The sequence below is a fragment of the Neovison vison genome, chromosome 10, assembly GCF_020171115.1.
Source record: "Neovison vison isolate M4711 chromosome 10, ASM_NN_V1, whole genome shotgun sequence".
Lineage (NCBI taxonomy): Eukaryota > Metazoa > Chordata > Mammalia > Carnivora > Mustelidae > Neogale > Neogale vison.
Window position 1 is genome coordinate 3348411 of NC_058100.1, and position 22931 is coordinate 3371341.

The following is a 22931-nucleotide window of genomic DNA, read 5'->3' on the forward strand; positions in this document are numbered from 1 at the left end:
AGGAGGTTAGGTATTGCATGGAATACTGGGTGTTATGTGTAAACAGTGACTCTTGGAACACTACATCAAAACCTAGTGAAATATTGTACGGTGACTAACATAGCACAATAAAAATAAAAATAAATGGTCTCATCATCATTAGCCCTCAGGGAGATTCAAATTAAAACCACATTGAGATATCACCTTACACCAGTTAGAATGGCCAAAATTAACAAAACAGGAAACAACATGTGTTGGAGAGGATATGGAGAAAGGGGAACCCTCTTACACTGTTGGTGGGAATGCAATTTGGTGCAGCCTCTTTGGAGAACAGTGTGGAGATTCCTCAAGAAATTAAAAATAGAGCTTCCCTACGACCCTGCAATTGCACTCCTGGGTATTTACCCCAAAGATACAGATGTCGTGAAAAGAAGGGCCATCTGTACCCCAATGTTTATAGCAGCAATGGCCACAGTCGCCAAACTATGGAAAGAACCAAGATGCCCTTCAACGGATGAATGGATAAGGAAGATGTGGTCCATATACACTATGGAGTATGATGCCTCCATCAGAAAGGATGAATACCCAACTTTTGTAGCAACATGGACGGGACTGGAAGAGATTATGCTGAGTGAAATAAGTCAAGCAGAGAGAGTCAATTATCATATGGTTTCACTTATTTGTGGAGCATAACAAATAGCATGGAGGACAAGGGGCGTTAGAGAGGAGTAGGGAATTTGGGTAAATTAGAAGGGGAGGTGAACCATGAGAGACTATGGACTCTGAAAAACAGTCTGAGGGGTTGGAAGTGGCGGGGGGGTGGGAGGTTGGGGTACCAGGTGGTGGGTATTATAGAGGGCACGGCTTGCATGGAGCACTGGGTGTGGTGAAAAAATAATGAATACTGTTTTTCTGAAAATAAATAAATTGGAAAAAAAATAAAATAAATGGTCTTCCATCTTTTTGTGTCTCCTTCAATTTCTTTCATGAGTGTTCTGTAGTTCCTTGAGTACAGTTCCTTTACCTCTTTGGTTAGGTTTATTCCCAGGTACCTTATGGTTCTTGGTGCTATAGTAAATGGGATCGATTCTTTAATTTCCCTTTCTGTATTTTCATTGTTAGTGTATAAGAAAGCCACTGAATTCTGTACATTGACTTTGTATCCTGCCACGTTGCTGAATTGCTGTATGAGTTCTAGTAGTTTGTGGGTGGAGTCTTTTGGGTTTCCCATATAAAGAATCATGTCATCTGCGAAGAGAGAGAGTTTGACTTCTTCACTGTCAATTTGGATACCTTTTATTTCTCTTTGTTGTCTGACTGCTGTTACTAGGACTTCTAATACTATGTTGAACAAGAGTGGTGAGAGTGGACATCCTTGTCGTGTTCCTGATCTCAACGGGAAGGCTGCAAACTTCAACACACACAAAACAGACAATCATATCAAAAAATGGGCAGAGGATATGAACAGACACTTCTCCAATGAAGACATACAAATGGCTATCAGACACATGAAAAAATGTTCATCATCACTAGCCATCAGGGAGATTCAAATTAAAACCACATTGAGATACCACCTTACACCAGTTAGAATGGCCAAAATTAGCAAGACAGGAAACAACATGTGTTGGAGAAAGGGGAACCTTCTTTTTTTTTTTTCATTTATTTATTTTCAGCATAACAGTATCATTATTTTTTCACACACACCCAGTGCTCCATGCAATCCATGCCCTCTATAATACCTACTGCCAGGTATCCCGACCTCCCAGCCCCCCGCCACTTCAAACCCCTCAGATTGCTTACACTGTTTATGGGAATGAAGTTGGTACAGCCACTTTGGAAAACAGTGTGGAGATTCCTCAAGAAATTAAAAATAGAGCTTCCCTATGACCCTGCAATTGCGCTACTGGGTATTTACCCCAAAGATACAGATGTAGTGAAAAGAAGGGCCATCTGTACCCCAATGTTTATAGCAGCAATGGCCACGGTCGCCAAACTGTGGAAAGAACCAAGATGCCCTTCAACGGACGAATGGATAAGGAAGATGTGGTCCATATACACTATGGAGTATTATGCCTCCATCAGAAAGGACGAATACCCGGGGCGCCTGGGTGGCTCAGTGGGTTAAGCCACTGCCTTTGGCTCGGGTCATGATCTCAGGGTCCTGGGATCGAGTCCCACATCGGGCTCTCTGCTCGGTAGGGAGCCTGCTTCCTCCTCTCTCTCTCTGCCTGCCTCTCTGCCTACTTGTGATCTCTCTCTGTCGAATAAATAAATAAAATCTTAAAAAAAAAAAAAAAAAGAAAGAAAGAAAGGACGAATACCCAACTTTTGTAGCAACATGGACAGGACTGGAAGAGATTATGCTGAGTGAAATAAGTCAAGCAGAGAGAGTCAATTATCATACGGTTTCACTTATTTGTGGAGCATAACAAATAGCATGGAGGACAAGGGGAGATTGAGAGAAGAAGGGAGTTGGGAGAAATTGGAAGGGGAGATGAACCATGAGAGACTATGGACTCTGAAAAACAATCTGAGGGTTTTGAAGGGGCGGGGGGAGGGTGTGGGAGGTTGGGGGAACCAGGTGGTGGTTATTAGGGAGGGCACGGATTGCATGGAGCACTGGCTGTGGTGCAAAAACAATGAATACTGTTACGTTGAAAAGAAATAAAAAAATTTAAAAAAATAAAAAATAAAAATAAATAAAATATAGCACAATGACTATAGTTAACAATACTGATTGTGAATATAAAAAGTGTTAAGAGAAAATCTTAAAAGTTCTCATATGGAAGGAAAAAATTGGCATTATGTGAAATGATGAATTTTAATTAGTTGTCTTATGATACACATTTTGCAAAATATACATGTATCAAATCATTATGTTGTATATCTTAAAATTATACAATATTATGTCTAAAATCGAGAAAAAAGTATCAAAAATGAACATTAAAGAAAAAGAATGTAAAAACATTACAAAGAAAAGATGTGTTCTGATGTTCTGATGTTTCCTGCAGCATTACTTACAAAAACCAAATTAGGAAAGAAGCCCAAGTGTCCATCAAGGGGTGAATAAAGAAAAAAAAAGATGTGGTATATACACACACTGGGATATTACTCAGTCATAAAAATAAATCAAATCTTGTGATTTGCAGCAATACAAATGGAGATAGAGAGTATGATAGGAAGTGAAATAAGTCAGTCAGAGAAAGAAAAATACCTATGGTTTCACTCAAATTTTGAATTTAAGAAACAAAAGAAAGGAACAAAGAATAGTGTGACAAAGGAAAAACCAGACTCATCTATAGAGAACATACTACAGTTTCCCAGAGGGGAGGTGGGTAGGAAAATGGGGGAAACAGGTGAATGGGATTAGGATGCTTATATTGATGAGTACTGTGTAATGAATAGAATTGCTGAATCATTATATTGTATACCTGGAATTAATATCACATGATATGTTACTATAGTGGAATTCAAACAAACAAACAAACAAACAAACAAAACAACCAAAGAAAAAGTAAATCAGCACACCAAAATGTGTAGTTTTTGGTTTATGCATTTTTCTTCCCAGGTAGAGTAAAAGCTCCTTGCATAAAGTGATTGCATTGTGAACACTAAGTTTTCATGAGTGTAGCATGGTGCTTGGATCCAGGCTAAGTGACTGTTAGTTGAGTGAATATATATTAATGAAAGTCAAATGGAGGGAATATGCTTCAGATGTTTCAATGTCCTGTGGTCTCTGTTAGGCTACTGGTTCCTCCCCTAAGAATAATACTGAATTGGTAGTTGCTGATACTCTTATATAAGTAATCATGGGGGAATCTGGACAGGCAAATAGAGCAACTTTTAAAAAGAAACGCTTGGGGAATAAATGGCACCCCGGGCCAGACCAAGTCCCCAAACTTTGCTTAGTCCTTAACCCAACTACAGTTTCCACCTCCCCCCAAAATGTTCACCCATCAGGGATGAATTCTCTGGTCAGCACCAGGGATATACTCTGTCACATAGGTCCCCTCCATTTTCTAAGGAGAGGAGGTCATCACTGCTCTCCCAATTAAGGGAAGGTGTCCTTCTCTGAAATGCTCCTTTCTCTTCTTTTGCCAACTTCCTTCCTCTAAAAATCTCCCATTTGTACTACTTGTTGGAGTTCTTCTTACCTGCCAGATGGGATGCTGCCTGATTCTTCAATCAATTAATAAAATCAGTTAGATCTTCAAATTTACCTGGTTAATTTATTTTTTTAACACAAGCAGTGAGAAGTCAGAGATATGAATGAGCTGGGGTGGGAGTGAGATGGGGAAGGAAATACATGGGGGGATCACAAGGGAAGGAGGGACAGAGTGACAACAGGTCCAGGGCTGAGTGGTGGGAGCCATGTATTTTCAGGAGTTACTGTCTGGATGAAAAGGAAAAGCAGGAAAGGTGGGGTCACTTTTCCATGCCACACATGACTCATTCTCTTACAACTGAATCAGGGGACAAGGAACAAGGTAGAAGCTGGTGACAAGGAGAAGCTGGAAACCAGAGAGGAGGGTCTGACCAGGAGGAGAAGTGAGAGTCTGAATAGGCATCCAGGGTTGAGGAAGGGAAGCATTTGCATTGTTGCAGACAATCAGGGAAGGCTTGTGTGTTGAGAAGGAAGTCAGAAGAGAGGTGCTGTGTGGGGGGTAGATTTGTTAGAACGACCATCAAAGACCGACTTTGTAAGAGACAGAAAGAACATCTGCAAATACAATGTTCTTCCTGCAACTTGTGTTGCTGGTGGTTCTTCTCCCAGATGGTGATAGTGAAGATGGTGAGAACTCTGGCCTTGCCCTGTGGGTGCAAGTGTGCCAGTCTGTGTGTATGTGTGATGTGTGCACATGTCCTTGCATGATTGTACTTGTGTCTCTTTGTCTTTATACTTGTTCACATGTGTATATCTGTGTATTCATTTGTGTGAGTGTGTAAATATGTATAAGTTTGTATGGGTGTGTGTTTGTGTACATGTGCATATGTGCACTTATGGAATGCATTCCCCAGCACACACTCTGGGACAAGAGTGTTGGCCTGATTATTTCCGGAGCATCCCAGCCCCAGGGCTCTGTGCTCTTGTGAAGGATGGGTTTGAGGCTCAGGGCTCTGGGGCAGCGCATATCTCCTGAGAAAACTGTGGCTTCTCTGGCCTCCAGATTTTGGTTCCTCTTCCTCCCACCTTCTTCTCCATTCTCTCTCCTTCCCAACGCTCCCCACTTCCAAAGTTTATCTGTAATTTTCCCACAGACTTCCAAGATCCAAACTCCTTTCGAGTCATCATGATATCATCCCTCTACAACCATTCCTGGACACAAAATCTGGCCTCAGCTTGGCTGGGTGAGCTGCAGACTATCGGCTGGAATAGCAAGACTGGGGCCCTCATTTTCCTGTGGCCTTGGTCCAAGGGCAACTTCAGCAAGGAAGAGATGATGGAACAGGAAAAGGCGCTCCATACGTTCTCCATTAAATTTCCTCTGATATTTAAGGATCATTTCAGTGAATGGCAGCTTGAATGTGAGTTCATTTCACTCAGGGGTGGGATGGGGGTGGCAGGTGTATGTGTATCTCCTTGAGTTACTTATTCTTCATGGGGGGGAGCCTCCACTGGTTTCTGAACCTCTTATCTTCCCCTCATAAAACTGAAGCAAGATGTAGAAGCCAGACCCTGATTATTGAAAAGGTTCACATCTTCTGCTCTCTCCCACTCCTCTCGTTGACCACAGGCTGTGCTTTCCTGTCTCACACTTTTGTCTCCTACTACCACTACTCTCCCTGGCCTCCAACCAGGCACCCTCTGCTCCCTCACTCTGAGACTGATTTCTTGAATTGTGTGCTTTTCTCCCCATTTGATCCCATCACTGATGTCTATGTGTCCTCTGCATCCCCTGTATTTCCTTCACCCTAGATAGTTTTTACTCCGGTTTTCCCACTGACACTTTCCTTATTATCTGCCCACACCCTTCATGTCTCTCCTCCAACATTTGCTCCTTCTAAAATCATTCACCTCTTCCTCCTCCAGTGACCACTACTTCCTCTGTGTGTGAGCCTCCTCTCAAACCAAATGTTACTGCATTCCCTTCAATACCCTTAACTTCTCTCTACTGCTTCCACCATCCTTGGCTTCTACTTATTTCATTTCTTTCACTCTCTTGTCTTGTCATTCATGGTATCTCTTCCCAGATCCCCTTCAGCTACAGATGGCAAAAGTTTGTGGCCTGCAATTTGGGGAACCTTCAGTAGGCTACTTGCAGATTGCTTATCAAGGATCAGATCTAGTGAGTTTCCAGAACATGTCATGGTCACCATCTCCAAAGGGAGGAATTCAGGCTCAGAAGGTCTGCAAATTGTTCAATCAGTACCATATGATCAACTTAAGACTACACAGGCACCTCAGTGACACCTGTCCCCGGTTCCTGTTGGGTCTTCTTGATGCAGGGAAAGCAGATCTACAGCGACAAGGTCAGTCCTGCTCCCTCCCTCCATAAGTCTCTATCCTGCAATCATATATTTGCAATGTTTCTTTTAAATTCAGGATAAGATGGAGACATGAGGGAGAAGGGAGGATGGTGAAAATTTTCTAGAAGTGGAAACATATGTCTATCTATAGTGGTGTGAAGATCTACCCTCTCAGTCTGTGAATACCTGTCCTGTGTCTGCAGTGAGACCAGAAGCATGGCTGTCCACTGGCCCTAGTCCAGGTCCTGGTCATCTCCTGCTGGTGTGCCACGTCTCTGGGTTCTACCCAAAGCCTGTGTGGGTGATGTGGATGCGTGGTGAGCAGGAACAACAGGGCACCCAGCGAGGTGACATTCTGCCCCATGCTGATGGGACGTGGTATCTTCAGGTGTCCTTGGATGTGAAATCCAGGGAGGCTGCTGGCCTGTCATGCTGGGTAAGACACAGCAGTCTAGGAGGCCAGGACATCGTCCTCTACTGGGGTGAGAAAGAATGCGGGTCTGCCTGGGTAAGGGAATGTGTGGTCCTCCAGCACAACTGGAGATCTTGTTAAAAATTTTGGGAAATTAGGGACTCCAGATTAAGAAGGATATAAAATCAGTGTAATCCACCAACTGAGGGCGAAGGTCCTGCAAGGAGTGGGAGGATTCGGAGAGTTGGTGAAGGGCCTATCTCTGAGGAGGGATGGAAGAAGTGAAGGAAGGAAGGATGGTTGGTGAAGCAGAAGCTGACATGAGCAAGGAGCACCAGGGAGGTGCAGTTCAACCCAGGTAAGATGGGAAATAACAACTTCTGTATATCAAACCCACAGAGAAGCCCCACTCCGTGGGCTTGGTCTTCCTGGCTGTGATAGTGCCTTTGGTGCTTCTGGCAGGTCTTGCACTTTGGCTCTGGAAGCGCTGGTAAGTCTCTGGAGCCACCTTCCTGCTCTTTCCTATGTGTCCCCCACCTTTCAGTCTGTCCTCAGCCCTCCGGCTTCCAATGCAGTTCCTTCCCCTTCTCTTCCCCCCTGCAGTCCTCATCTTCACCTGCTGCAAAGTAACTCCTCTGTTCCTCCCAGGAAAACACGCTGGAGACATCCATGCACTGGTTTCACTTTGGAGTGAGAATTCAGCAGCCCAGTCTCCAGTACTTACCTAAACCCAGCTCAGCAGTGAAGTCCTTGCAAATTTCTGCGAGCAACTTTTGTCTTTCATGACTGTTTAATGATCAATTATCAATATTATTAAAGTATTATAACAGGATTTGTTGTTCTGAATTGGTTCTGGAACATAAATTTCAATGTTTAAGTCAGTAAATGAAGTCCCAGCAAAGTCCATGGGTCACAAGTATCAGATGTCACTTCCTCCAGTGAGCCTTCCTTGATTCTAAGTGTTAACAGCCTCTGCTGGTGAGAATTTCCACCACTTTAACCTGCACTTTGGTTAATATATTCTTGTCTCCCAGTCCTTTTTGTCCCCAGTTACATTTCTTTTCCCCTTATAGTTCTTGGACTTTTTGAGAGCAAACTCCATGTCTTTTTAATATTTGTATCTTGGCCTGGAGTCTCACCTTCATGGAATAAAAATCTGGGAGAATTTATGTCATGTTTACATGTTTTTCTTTTTCTTTTGTTTCTTGACAGGTAGGTAGTAATTGAGATATCTGATGCTCCTTTTGTAAAAGTGTTCTCATTTGGCCAAGGTCTTCACACTTTCCTTGTTCTTTTTTTTTTTTAATTCAATTAATTAATATATAGTGTGTTATTAGTTTCAGAGGTCGAGTATAGTGATTCATCCCTTACATACAATGCCCATCACTCAGTTAACCCATCATCATACCTCCCTCTCCTCCAGCAACCCTCAGTTTGTTTCATATGACTAAAGGTCTTGTGTGGTTTGTCTCCCTCTCTGATTTTTGTCTTGCTTTATTTTTCCCTCCCTTCCCCTATACTCCTCTGTTTTGTTTATTAAATTTCAAGTATGAGTGAAATCATAGGATAATTCTATCTTTGATTGGATTATTTCACTTGGCATAATACTCTCTAGTTCCATCTACATTATTGCAAATAGCAAGATTTCATTTTTTGATAGTTGAGGATTTTATATATCTATCTATCTATATAGATATCTATATAGTCTATCTATATAGATAGATAGATATATAAAATCCTCTTTATCCATTCATCTGTTAGTGGACATATGGGCTCTTTCCATAGTTTATCTATTGTGGATATTGCTGCTAAAAGCGTTGGGATGTGGATGCCCCTTCAGTTTACTACATTTGTATCTTTGAGGTAAATATGTAGTTGTGCAATTGCTAGGACTTAGGATAGCTCTTTTTAAGTTTTTGAGGATCTTCCACACTGTTTTCCAAAGTGGCTGTACCAGCTTGCATTCTCACCAACAGTGTAAGAGGATTCCCCTTTCTCCAAATCCTTGCCAACATTTGTTTTTTCCCAGCTTGTTAATTTTAGCCATTCTGACTGGTGTAAGGTGGTATCTCATTGTGGTTTTGATTTGTATTTCCATGATGTTGAGCATTTTTTTCATGTGTCTGTTGGCCACCTGTATGTCTTCTTTGAAGAAATATATGTTCATGTCTTCTGCCCACTTACTGACTGAATTATTTGTTTTTTGGGTGTTTTGGGTGTTGAGTTTGATAAGTTCTTTATAGATCTTGGATATTAGCCCTTTATCTGATATGTCATTTGCAAATATCTTCTCCCATTCTGTTGGCTGCATTTTAGTTTTGTCAACTGTTTCCTTTGCTATGCAAAAGCTTTTTATCTTGATGAAGTCTGAGTAGCTCATTTTTGCCTTCATTTCCCTTGCCTTAGAGATGTGTCTAACAAGAAATTGCTGCAGATGAGGCCACAGAGGTTGCTGCTTATGTTCTCCTCTAGGATTTTCATGGATTCCTGTCTCACATTTAGGTCTTTCATACATTTTGAGTCTATTTTTTTGTGTATGGTGTAAGAAGTGGTCCAGTTTCATTCTTCTGCATGTGGCTGTCCAATTTTCTCAACACCATTTGTTGAAGAGACTGTCTTTTTCCATTGGACATTCTTTTATGCTTTGATGTAGCCTAGTTGACCACAGAGTTTAGGATTCATTACTGGGTTCTCTTTTCTGTTCCATTGCTTGATATGTCTTTTTTTGTGCCATTACCATACTGTCTTAGACCTAAATGTGAGACAGGAATCCATGAAAATCCTAGAGGAGAACATAAGCAGCAACCTCTGTGGCCTCCTCTACAGCAATTTCTTGTTAGACACATCTCTAAGGCAAGGGAAATGAAGGCTTGTGATATAGGTTTTTGTAGAGGGAGGGTGGGGCCAGAGAGTTAGTAGCAAAAGAGGAAGATTGTTCCAGGGACAGGTCTATTTTCTTGGGAGAAAAATCAAGGGATTTTTATCATATTCATGACTTCATCGGGACAGAGAGGTCCCAGCAGACAGACTTCACTGGCTCTGATGGAAAGAAAAAATTCCTGCATGACTGGTTAAGTCTACATTTCTGGGCAGGGGTGGAGGGTGGGGGTGGCAGTGGTTGAAATTGTAATTAGACTGGGATTGAAGCCCCCGTGTGAAGCTCGAGTGTGGGAACTGGGTCTAAGCGACACAATTCTGGGCCTGTGATTTTCTTTTTCTAAGAGGAAGCGCCTCATGGGGATATATCTTCAGACACTTGCCACTCCACCAGCAGAGATACTTTTGGTATCCTGATGGCTAGCCTGCTTGGGACAGAGCATGGGTCACTATCTCTACTCTGATCCTGTCTGATTCTCAGTCAGCTGCTCTGTCTTTCAGTTTTGGGCTTGGGTCTTCTAAGGGTTCCTCCCTTTCCCTCAGTAGATGGAATCTTTTAGTCTAGGACAAGGTGTGGTACTGTTCTTACCCCCTTGGCCCTTTCCCCCAGCTGCAGTGTGGCTTCACCTGTGTCCCGAGGCAGGCTCCCTGTCCTTCCCACACCTGGTTCCCTGCCCTTCCTACACCTGGTTAAGGCTTCTTTCTGTGTGGGAGATGGTGACTTTCTGCCCTTCTCAGGCAGCAGGTCCTCTCAGACCTCAAGCATATACCACAATAAAGCAGTTCTCTGGTCTACATCCTGGGTTCCAGCCTATCAGGAGCTCCTGGTGAGGTCAGTGGCAAAAAGCCTAGACATACGGAGAATTTCATGAGTCTGTGACTCTCAGGGACTCTTGGTACTCATGGGAGCAATTTGTTAACAATTTTAGTGGGATTCTTCTTTCTGGATGTAAAGCATCAGGCATCTGTCCTAAGCAAGCAAGAGTTTGCATATTGTGTGTGGAGGCTGAGAAAAATTAAGGCCATCCCACCTCAGGTTTAGCCTTAGCATAAGTACAGCCATCTCAGACTCCTGTGCCTAAGGGCTGAACTTTCCCCTACCTTACTTTAGTTCCAGGAAGCCCCACCCTGCTTTAGTAAATTTTCTCTCCTCCCCCCCAGTCTCTTGTAACAACCCATAAACACCCTTGCCTTAACTAAGCTCAGGGTCCAAGTCCCTACTCCACTGTGTCGGGTATACTTGGGCCCAAGCTTAAGCTTGTGGAATAAACCCTCGTGTGATTGCCTTGGTGTTGGCTCCTTGGTGGTCCCTTGGATGCGAGAACTCAGGTACAACACTGTGGGGTGATCTTGATGTTATTTTAGAATATAGGTGAGGTTCTGAGGGGTAAGGTCCAGAGCTGAGGACCAAGAAAGAATTCTTGAGATGTCTTTAGTGCAAAATGGTGGTTTTATTAAGGCATGGGGACAGGACCTGTGGGCAGAAAGAACTGCTGCCCAGGGGTTGTGAGGTGTGGCTAATTACATACATACTTGGGAGTTGGAGGAGGTAATGAAAAGGGAGGTTTCAAAAGGGTTTTCATATGTTAAAGACCCACAGGATACTGGAGGCCTTGCCATTATCAAGTTAAGGTTGTTTTTCCCTCTAGCAAGGCATTAAAATAAAGGCTTTTGGGAGCTTCCTGAATGAATGTCTCACGTATTCTCCCAGGATTTTGTGTGTGTGTGTGTGTGTGTGTGTGGTGGGGAGTGGTTGCAGGGTGTCTGCATGTGCTTTGTCTTCAGCTTGCCTTCTGCTCCCTCATCAACCTGATCAGGTGAAGGATCGTATTTCAGGTGAAGAATTTACCCAAAATAGAGAAAAGGAGATAGAACTTTATTGAATACACTGCAAGGGAGCAGCAGGCAAAACAGGAGGGAAATACTGTCTGCCGGGAGGCAGTGATAGAGGCCTTGGTTAAGGAGGAAGGTGAGCAAGTGTGGAAGCATATGGAATTTTCCTTCATTGGTACCTGTATCCTGTTGTAGGCCTAAACACATTTTGAGGTGATTTGCCTAATGGACCTGTTTATATTCAGCTGGGGGTGGGTGGTCACTCTGGGTCCTTTTTCCTGACTCAGATTTCTTCATTCAAGTTGGTTGCCTTCTAGTGGCCTCTACATTCCCCCCAATATTGACAGTGACAAATCTTTGGCATTTGCACAGAGGTCTCATCTGCAGTTGCTTCTTCCATCAAGTTTTCTATGCAGTTAGAGACAAGAGCATAGTGTTATATTTAAATGCTGATAGGTGATTTGAGTGAAATTCTTTGATGGCCTGGACCACGGGATTAAGGGGAAGGGACCCCTTGACAATATAGGCCTCAAACTCTATTGAACTATTTTATTCATATATGGAGCCGCTGGATTCTAGAAGAGACAAGTTTAACAAAGGGACTAAATAAACGGAGGCCAATAATTAGGAGTAGGAGTGTTGAGGACTGGGGTCCTAAGAAAGGAAGTAGCCAAGAGAGCCATTGTTGGGTTTCATCCCAGGAAAACCATCCTTATTTTTCACAGTCCTGGAGGAAGGAAGCCAAAGAACTTTTAGATGAGAAGGACAAGGATAATTCTAAAACAGCTAATGATTGTATTGTGAAAACAGGACATCAAGGTGGGGAAATGGGGGAGCCCCAGGTGCATTACAATTTCTGACCAGGTACATTCTGAGAGTTCACATTGTAGGAAAATGTTGAGAATGTAGTCTTGGAATTGGAAAGGAGAAATCATAAGAGTTTGGGGAGGAAAGTATTTAGGGAGTTTTTCTAAGATAATATCTTAGAATGATTGAATACAGGAGAGTGGAGATCGGCAATGGTCCAGATTCATGGGCCTCTAGGCCTCTGGGTGTGCATCCTCCCAGTCTCTGAATAACAGGTGTTGATTTTCAACTGGATTGCAGCCGTACTTGGTGGAGGACTCAGAGGACCAAAAATGCCAGCAAGTGTTGGTCAGTCTCAGAAAGACAAAGATTAGTTTGTAACTTTGTCATTATCTCCCCTCCAAGTAACGGAGTTGGGCAGTCAGATAAAACGGGAAAGGAGTGGGGAAAGGTATTTAACCCTCCAAGAAATAAAAAGGTAGTGAAATGCTCACTCTTTGGGGACCCATCTATGTGGATGAGGAGTCTAGGACTGCAAGATGATGCCTGAGTATTTGGTAAGGGTGGAATAAGTGATTCCCACATACAGTAGAAATTTCAGTTATGTCTCATGCCACATCCAGTGTTACCTGAGGCTGTGCTGTAATGACGGAGAATATGGGAGCCTGAAGTCTTTGCACCTTGTCAGTCAAAGGAGAAGAGATTTTCTACCCTTCCTCCACTGGGCTCCTCATTGTACAGAGCTAAGGGCAGCTGCAGATTGTCCAGAGTATCCTTGGCCTGAAGCTGGTGATTACCTGGAACAGCTTGGGCTTAGGCTTTGGGGATGGGATGAACTTCCTGTTAATGGGAAGGAGTGGCAGTCCCATTTCCAATGCCCTAGTTGTTGCCATGACAGGCGAAGCCCTGACAAAGGGGGCATTAGACACGCCTGGGCAGATGTCCTGATTGGCATATTGGGCCTGCCCCTTGTCTCTCTGTTCCCTTCTGGCATTCATGACTATCTCTTGGTTATTGAAGACCCTGAGCCATATATAGAAATGTGGGAACAAAGCTCTGAGGTCCCTGACTGAGCTTCTTAAACTTTTTTTTTTTTTTTTTTTTTGATAGCAAGGGAGCCCTGGATGATAAAGCACTTCACTGCCTTCCTGGCCTTCAGGATGTAGGTTGATGTACTTTCCCAGGCCTGCCTAAAGAAGAATGAAATCACATAGGATTTTCATTTCAGCCTTGAGTTGTTTCTTTAAGTTGTGCATAATTCCCTGTTTTTATACCCTCAATTAAATAAGGTATCATGTAATCTGAAATAATTATACGAGGATTTAGGTGTAATTATCCTTGACATTATCAAGGATATGTCTTTAGTGCAAAATGGTGGTTTTGGGGCCACACCAGAGCACATTCATGGGTATGGGTGTCGGACTCATTAGCCCAGTTCTGAGACAAAGACCATATACAAGGGTATTTTTTTTTGTTGTTTTTTTTGTTTGTTTGTTTTGTTTTTTTTCTAATATAGAATATAGTAAAGATGATGTGAATGTCTTGAAAGGTTAGATCAAAAACAACCATGAGGCTCTCAAATTTCTTAGTGAAATGGGAAGAAACTTGGCTAAAGAAGTCAAGATTTTTTCTATCTGGAACAGAACAGACGTTGGAAAAGGGACATGGACCCTAATGGCCCTTGTATCCTCATTCTCTACTTTACAGAGGGACATGACTTTCTCTGTGGAGAAACAGAAGTCAGATTCTTAGGCTCATAGTTAGTGCCAACTGGGTGTGGGGCGGGGAGAAGGGACCTTGGTTGGGTGGTGGCATGGTGGCAGCAATAGCAGGGGCCCTTAGGGTGTGAGGAGGATCAGGGAGCCTCTGGGTGTTCAGAGGAAGGGATAAGATGATGGGGTGGAATAAAAAATGCATCATCTAAAAAGTGGACAGCCTCTGACACCTATGAAAATGGGCAAGACACATTCTACAATTTTTGTGAAGGCCAATGTTTTGAAATAATGTCATTAAGGCTGCACATTTGAGACTTCCAATCCTTTGGGGGATTTCTAGAATAAAGGTTAAGCTTGAATATAATATTATAAGAAAGAGTTCCATGGAGTATTCTTCCCTCTTGATCTGGAAGTTTGTATTGAGGACAGGAAACATTACGTAAAATGATGAGATGTTTCCATGGGACTTGGGGGGGTCAATTTTGATTCAGTTTCTAAGAATGCAGCCCATGATGAGTCTGAAGGAATAGAGGTTTTGTGTCATAGTGAGGAAGACCAGCTGCCAATTCTAAAAAAGCCATCATGCCAAAGGGAATGGAGGCCTGAATCTTGGTTGTGATTTCAGTCAGCATACCCCACTGACCTCAAAAAAGAACCTGATGTGTATGGAGTCACTGAATGTGATGAAGAGTCCCTCCATTAAAAGCACCAGGACAAATAACAATGACAATTACTGGTGGGATACCCCTGCAACAGGGAGAAACAGACAACAGTTGACTGAATAGGGTAAAAAAAATGAGGGTGAGGACTCACCAGTCATTTATGTAGGAATGTATCCTGCCTGTAGATCAAGGTGGTGAGTGGACCCATAAGAACAGAGGAAAAAAGGGGTGGAAACTGAAAGAAGTTAGGTAGCTGATAGTCAGCTAACATCAGGAAAGCATCCCAACAGGTCTGTAATGTGTGAGGATTTGCTCTGTATAAGCTGTCACTGGCAAGTGTACTACACATTGGGAAAGGAAACTTCAGGAGGACAGAGTGGGAGAGCAGAGGAAAAGGGGTCCTTCACCTTCACAGGCATGGAAGCTTGACCTGATTGTTCTTAGACATTCAATTCTTGGAAACACTGTTGGCCAGAGATTTTCAGTTATCTGGGAAATTCTAAAGGTAAGCTTTCCAGGGCCAAAGAGAGAATGGAGAGGTGCTGAAGGATCTCTCTGATGGGCAAGAGGGAAAAATCCTTCACCCTTTGGGCAAAGGAGATCTGGCTGGTTCTCCCTAGGGCTCTGTATCTTTACCAAGGAGTAACCTTGGCTAGAGGACATCAGTTCTCTAAGGAGTACTAGAATCTGTCCACTGATGGAAAGTCCCAAGAAATTCTTGGAGAATCTGGGGAAGTCACAGGGCTAGCCAAATCTTCACCTTAGGGCCACCAAATATGGGCTGACTCAATCAGTGGAGGTCAGTGACGCAGGTACTGGAAGAATTCACCAAAGACTGAACAAAGAAGATTGAAGTTTATTGAATACACTGTCTGTGAGCTGTGGGCAGGACATCAAAAGAGTGATTCTCTGGGAGGAGGCAGTGTTGGGGGTCTGTAGTTAAGGCAGAAGTTGAGTAGGTGTTAAAACATATGGAATTTTCCTTTTTTGGTACCTGTGTCTGGGGGTAAGTAACCCATTGCTCAGCTAGAGCTTATGGATATTTTAAGGTGGGTAACCTAATGGGCCTGTTCTTACTCACCCGGCAGGTAGAGTAATGTACACTCTGGGCCCTTCTACCTTATTCAAATTTCAATTGCTCAGGTTGGTTGCCTAAAAGTGGCTTCTATAGATACCCTGTTTCTTTGGAGGAGTTTGTCTTTCCTTAGATTTTAGGTTAACAAGTTGCCCTGATACTTTAGTTTTGTGATACATTAAAACATGACTTTGATTATCCAGCTTTTCATAATCTTAAGTAGAGGAGTAGATCTTATGCTTTCTTTCTATGTTCAAATCTTGACTTTCTAAAAAATTATTTCCTTCCTTTCATTAGACTGAATATAATTCTGTTTACGGGTCAACCGAGAAATAGCAAGGCAAATAAACCAAACACATATATACAGAATGTATAAAGCACAAACAAATATTGAAGAACCTTTGACAGTTATGAACATCATCGAAATAGAAGGTTAGCATATACAGCAGAGGCCAGCTCATGTAAGATAAGCATAAAGCATTCCAGCAGAAACAGTAAGAAAGGCATCTGGAGACTTGATTCCAGAACACTCTCTTAATTCTATTTGCTACAAATTCTCACTGGTTTCTTATTATAGGTAATGGAAGATTTTCAGTAGGACTCTCTGTATGAATTTCATGATTATAAACATATGCTTGTACCCTATAGAAAATAGTGTAAGACTCTATTCCATCAAATAGGGTTATAAGTAATGCTTTCTGAAGATTAAGAAATTTTAGTGTTGTAGATATCTATATATTTAAAATAATTGGATGCTTGAACCAAATTATTCAATCATTCCAGAATAATCATAGAGCACCTACCACTTTACAGGCCCTCATTTGGATGTTGGTTATCCATTTTAAGAGGAATGTATATCAATCACCCAAAGGCAACCAATGAAGTCATAATTCCAAGTGGGCAAACATTAGTTAAGGGTCCCTTTTAGAAAATATTATTTCAAGTAGTCATGTTGTTAGGCAGAGCCTGTACATTATAACAGAACTCAGCACACAAAGTTCTGGGGAAAATGGTGCTATAGAAAGACCCCAAGATCCACCTCTCCCAACTTGATAGCACCCATATCAGTGTAAATAACCCAGATATTGACCTGAAGACTGGCAGAACTAACTTTCCACAGATAAATGTAGAGAAGGGACTGTATTGAACAGGGCAGGATGGGTGGAGGTGTGGTAGAGAGATAAAGGGACCCACACAATATCCACAGATGGAAGGGACACAGCAGCCACAGAGAAGGGATAGAAATAGATTCAGATAAGGACCCCACTGGGGAAGATGAATTCCCATAATATTTGGTTTTGAAAATCATGGTTTCTGGAGTCCTTATGAACCATGGGGCTTACACCTGGAACATAAAAAATTGGCAGGCTCGGCTCTGGGAGAGCTGGATGTCAGGAGGAAACTTGAGTCCCCACACTCAGAAAGCAGTAGCATAACATACAGTCCCACAGAGTTACAGCATAGAAGCCATAGTTTGAAATACACCTGGGGTTACAGGAGGGAGAGTTATTTCCTAATCTCATGGCATACTCCAAATGGACAGAGATTGTTGGAGGTCTCCTCCAGGAATAAAGATGCTGTCAGGTGCCGTTTCCCTCCTCCTCCCCAGAGTGTGAACACACAGGCACTGTAGGAGCCCATTTAGAGACAACACTCACTAACTTGCTTGCAGCGTGCCCCAAATCCATGTTCCCCTGCAGGCATATTCCCTCCAGCCAGACCTTTAATGCCAGGTCCCTTCCCACAACTGATCTGTGCAAACCTTGTTAACACTGGGCATGCAGACCCAGTGTGCTTCTGTGGATCTTCCCCCTCCAAGCCAGACTGCCTGAATCCCATTGAGTGCAGGCTGCTCCAACAGCAGACCTGTGGAAACTCTGCTAACACCTTGACACCCACCCTCATGCTATTCTGAGCTTCTGCTCACTCCAATCGAATCTTGGTAGGAACCCATCCAAAGTGGTGCCACAAGTCTGGTAATGCCCAAGCATTCCTGACAGGGACCACTCTACTACAAAGTGAATCTTGCCCTGAGGAGAGGGAAAGATGAGTACACAGAACATTCTGACTGAGGCTCTGCAAGTGGGCTAGGTAGATATCTGTTCTGATGTAGGGCCCTTCCACCAATGAAAATTCACAGGGGAAAGCTATAGTTCAGTGCTACTTTGCCCCTGGCAAACATTTAATATGACACAACTTAAGACTAAGGAGACTGCTGAATGACCCACTAAGAACGCAGGGGCCAAACCCAAACAACACAGGCAATGACAGCAAAGCAAAAAGTGGATTAGCTTTCACAACAGACATGTAACACTCATAGGAGATAACCCTAAAGTGTCAGGCTCTGGTGAACAGGGGACACCACACTGAAGAACATTACAGAACTTTTTCATAAGGACGTGACTTTCAAGAACAGAAGATGTTGCTAATTTCCGAACATACAAAAAGAGACCAGAGATTTAAACAAAATGGGGACATGGAGGATTATGTCCCTAATGAAAGAACAGGACTAAATCACAGCCTAAGAGCTAGGTGAAAAGGAGATAAATAATATGCCTGATAGAGAATTTAAAGTAATGATCACGAAGTTACTTTCTAGACTTGAGAAAAGAGTAAAGGACCTTAGTCCTTTACAGAAAACATAAAAAAGAACCAATCAGTGTTGAAGAACTTAATACCAGAAATTAAAAATACACTAGATGGAATGAGTAGGAGACTAGAAGAACAGAAGAACAGATCAGTGATCTAGAAGAGAGAGTATGGAAAGCAATCAATTTGAACAGGAGAGAGGGGAAAAATACAGAAGAAAATAGACTTAGGGAGCTCAGCAACCCGTCTAACATAAAAATATTTGCAGTATAAATGATAGAAAGGGAGGGGGGGCAAAAATTATTTGAAGAAATAATAGGTGAAAATATGCAAACTGGTGAGGAAAACAGAAATCTAGATTTGGGAGACATGGTGAGCCCTTAACAAAATCAATCCAAGAAGGTTTATACCATCATACATATTAGTTAAAATAACAAAAAGTAGCAATGAAGGAGAATTTAAAACCATCAAGAGAAAAGAAAATTACATGCAAAGGAAACCTATAGAGGCATCAGCTGATTTTTTTTTAACAGAAATTATAGATCAGAAGGATTACAGCATGATATATCATGATATATCCAAAGTACTAAAAGGAAAAATATCCACAGCAAAGAATACTCTATCCACCAAGACTGTCATTCAGAATAGAAGGAAAGATAAAGAGTTTCCCAGACAAACTAATATGAAAGGAATTCCTGAACACTAACTCAGCACAAGATATGTTAAAGGGGACTCTGAGTGCAAAGGAAACAAAAGATGAAAGGAAAAGCAAGCAGAAAAGCAGTAAAATAATATATGAATAATATATGAATACATAAAAATCAGTCAAGGGACCCACAAAATAAAAGGTTGCAAAGTACGGCACTGTATTTCAAAAAATTGGGGTGTGGGGATGAGTAAGAATGATTTCAAACTTAGTGACCTTGACTTAATAATGACTGCTATAGATGGAAGCTCTCATATTCAAAGTGAATGATAACAACAAATTAAAAATTAGTAATACATATGCAAAAAATCAAGAGAGAAGAATCCCTGTATGTAACTGAAGAAAGCCAATTCACCATGGGAGAATAGAGAACTACAAAAACAAAACAAGTAATAAAATGTCAATAAGTATATACTGATCAATAATTATATTGAATGAAATGGACTAAATGCTTCAATCAAAAGACATAGGGTGAAGAAATGAATATAACATTTAAGTGCTGCCAATAAGAGACTCATTTCAGATGTAAAGAGCACATGGAGATTCAAAGTGAAGGGTTGGAAAAGCATATATTAAGCAAATGGTAATAATATTTGTCTCAGACAAAATAAACTTTAGAAAGACTTAACAAGAGACAAAGAAGGACAGTACAATAGAAGGAAAGATCCATAAAAAGATACAATGATAAATATTTATACAACCAACATGGGAGAACCCAAATACATAAAGTAGCTAAAAACAAACATAAAGGACTAATCAATAGTAATATAATGATAGTAGGGGACTTTAACACCCCACTTACATGGATGGATCCAAGCAGAAAATCAGTAAGGAAACAGTGGCTTTGAATGACACATTGGACTAGGTTAGATCAAAATGATATATTCAAAACATTCCATCCCAAAACCCTAAATACATGTGCTTTTTTTCTAACTTAATTTTTCAGTGTTCCAAGATTCATTGTTTATGCACCACACCCAGTGCTCCATGCAATACGTGCCCTCCTTAATACCCACCACCAGGCTCATCCATCCTTTCATCCCCCTTCCCTCCAAAACCCTCAGTTTGTTTCTCAGAGGCCACAGACTTTCATGTTTTGTCTCCCCCTTCGATTTCTCCCAACTCACTTCTCTCCTTCTCCCAAGGTCCTGCGATTTCAAGTTATACTAAAGCTGTAGTAATCAAAACAGTATGGTACTGACACAAAAGATATATACATCAATGAAACAGAGTAGAGAACCTAGAAACAAACACACAATTTTATGGTCAATTGAAAGCTGACAAAGGAGACAAGAAAATGTAATGGGAAATAGAACGTCTCTTCAACACATGGTGTTGGGAAAATTAGAGACATGTGCAAAAGAAAGAAACTGGACCATTTCCTACATCATAGAAAAAAATTAACTCAAAGTGGATTAAGGACCTAAATGTGAGTCCTAAAATCATAAAAATCCTGTATGACAGCAGAGGTATTAAGTTCTTTGACATCAGCCATAGCAGCATTTTTTCCAGATTTGTCTCCTCAGGAAGAAAACAAAAGCAAAACAAAACAAAACAAACCAAAACCAAAACCAAAACCAAAACCAAAACCAAAAAACCAAAAAAACCCAACAAAACAAAACAAAACAAAACAAAGAAACTGTTGTACTGCATCAGCATAAAAAGCTTCTGCAAAGCAAGGGAAACAAGCAACAAAACTAAAAGACAATCTATTGAATGTGAGTAGGTATTTGTTAATAGCATATGTGGTAAATGGTTAGTATGCAAAGTATATAAGGAACTTGTACAACTCAACACTCAAGAAAGGAAATAATCCAATTAAAAAATGGACAGGTCTTCTGAATGAAGAATAGACATTTCTCCAAAGATAACATTGAGATATCCAACACACAGATGGAAAGATGTTCAGCATCACTCATCATCAGGGAAATGCAAATCAAAATCACAATGAGATATCACCTCACGCCTCTCATGTTGGTCAATTTAACACACACACACACACACACACACACACACACGCACTCAAGAATCAAGTCTTGGGGAGGATGTTGAGAATAAAGAACTCTGTACCCTGTTGGTAGGAATGTAAACTCGTGCAGCGACTGTGGAAAACATTGTGGACGTTCCTCAAGAAACTAAAAACAGAATTATTGTATGATCCAGCAATTTCACCACTGGATTTTTTTTTTTTTTGCATTATTGGATATTTGTCCCCAAATGTGAAAACACTAATATGAAAAGAAACTGCAGCATTATTTACCAAGTAGCCAACATATGAAAACAATGCAAGCATCCACAGATAGATGAATAAAGAGAAGAGATGTGGTATCTACACACAATGGCATATTATTCAGACATAAAAATAACTGGTTTCTCCATTTGCGAACATATGAATAGAGCTAGAGAACATGATGGTAAGTCATATAAATCAGTTGAACAAAGACAAACACTATATGGTCTCATTCATAGGTGGGATCAAAAAACAAAACAAAAGAACAAAGTGGAAAAGAAAAAACAAACAGACAAGCAGACTCTTATCTATAGAGAATGCACTGCTGGTTCCCAGAGGGGAGGTTGGTAGGGGGTTGGGGGAAACAGGTGAACAGGATTAAAATTACACTTATGTTCATGAGTACTAAGTAATGTATAGATTTGTTAAATCATTATATTGTACACCAGAAACTAATTAACATGGATGTTAACTACAGTGGAATTAAAAAAAATAATAACCAATGAAAAACGAACTCAGTGCACCTACATGTATAGTTCTTGGTATACGTGTTTTACTTCCCAAGTAGACTCAAACTCCTTGCACAAGGTGATTGCACTGTGGACACTGTATTTTCATGAGTGCAGCACCGTGCTTGGATCCAGGCAGGCGATAAGTGACTGTTTGGTGAGTCAATATGTATTAATGTAAGTTAGACAGAGGGGATATTTTTCAGATGTTTCAAGGTCCTGTGGTGTCTGTGATGATAGTGGCTCTTCCCTAAGAATTATCACAGATTGGTGGTTGCTGAGACTGTTAGACTAGCAATCATGGGGGAATCTGGACAAACAAGTAGAGCAATTGTTAAAAAGAAATCCATTTGCCTAAACGGCACCTGGGGCAAGGCCAAGTCCTCCAAAATTGCTGAATCCCTAACCTAACTACAGTTCCCATCTCTCTCAGAAATGTTCACCTGTCAATGAATTCTCTGGTCAGCATCAGTGAGGTACTGTGTCACATGTGTCCTCTCCATCCCCAAGGAGAGGAAGTCATCTACACGGTAAGCCCCTTCCCTGCTCTCCCAATTAAGGGAAGGTGACCTTCCCTGAAGCACTTCTGTCTCTTTTCCAACTTCCCTCCTACAAAACCTGCCATTTACAACACTCCTCAAACCTCCCCTCTATCTGCCAGATGGGATGCTGCCTGATCTTGAATCACTAATAAAACCAAACAGATTTTTACATTTACTTGGTTGATTTAGTGTCTTAACACAAGCAATGAGAAGTCCAAGATATGAATGAGCTGTGTTGAGGGTGAGACGTAGGGAGGTGTCACAAGGGCAGGAGGGAAAGAATGATGGGACCCAGGGTGGGATTCTGGGAGCCATGTGCTTTCATCGATTACTGTCTGGATGAGAAGGCAAGGCACAAGACTCATTCTGTAGCAACTGAACTAGGGGACAGGGAGAAGGATGGCAGCTGGTGACAGGGAGAAGCTAGAAGCCAGAGAGGAGGGTCAGACCAAGAGAGGAAGTGAGATCTGAGTAGGTGTACAGGGTTGAGGGAGGAGCACATTAGCATTGTCACAGAGACGCAGGGA

General features: G+C 41.7%; 1 protein-coding gene across 2 annotated transcripts; it reads left to right on the forward strand.

The window, feature by feature from the left end:
* The first annotated feature begins 4710 nt into the window (after positions 1-4710).
* LOC122918028 (T-cell surface glycoprotein CD1a-like) lies at positions 4711-7553 on the forward strand. Of its 2 annotated transcripts, none has more exons than XM_044266181.1 (6): positions 4711-4771; positions 5239-5505; positions 6172-6450; positions 6651-6929; positions 7259-7349; positions 7508-7553. In XM_044266181.1, the coding sequence occupies exons 1-6, from the start codon at positions 4711-4713 to the stop codon at positions 7551-7553; spliced, it is 1023 nt and encodes a 340-aa protein (XP_044122116.1). The 2 variants fall into 2 exon arrangements, with proteins under 2 accessions (XP_044122116.1, XP_044122117.1); XM_044266182.1 differs by having other exon boundaries at positions 4754-4793.
* Positions 7554-22931: the final 15378 nt, after the last annotated feature.

What these genes read in the sequence shown, in the direction of transcription:
- LOC122918028 (XM_044266181.1), top strand. Translation starts at nt 4,711, where the DNA reads ATGTTCTTCCTGCAACTTGTGTTGCTGGTGGTTCTTCTCCCAGATGGT. An exon ending in AGATGGTGATAGTGAAGATG is followed by an intron (nt 4,772 to 5,238) that starts GTGAGAACTCTG and finishes ATTTTCCCACAG; the next exon opens with ACTTCCAAGATCCAAACTCC. An exon ending in CAGTGAATGGCAGCTTGAAT is followed by an intron (nt 5,506 to 6,171) that starts GTGAGTTCATTT and finishes ATCTCTTCCCAG; the next exon opens with ATCCCCTTCAGCTACAGATG.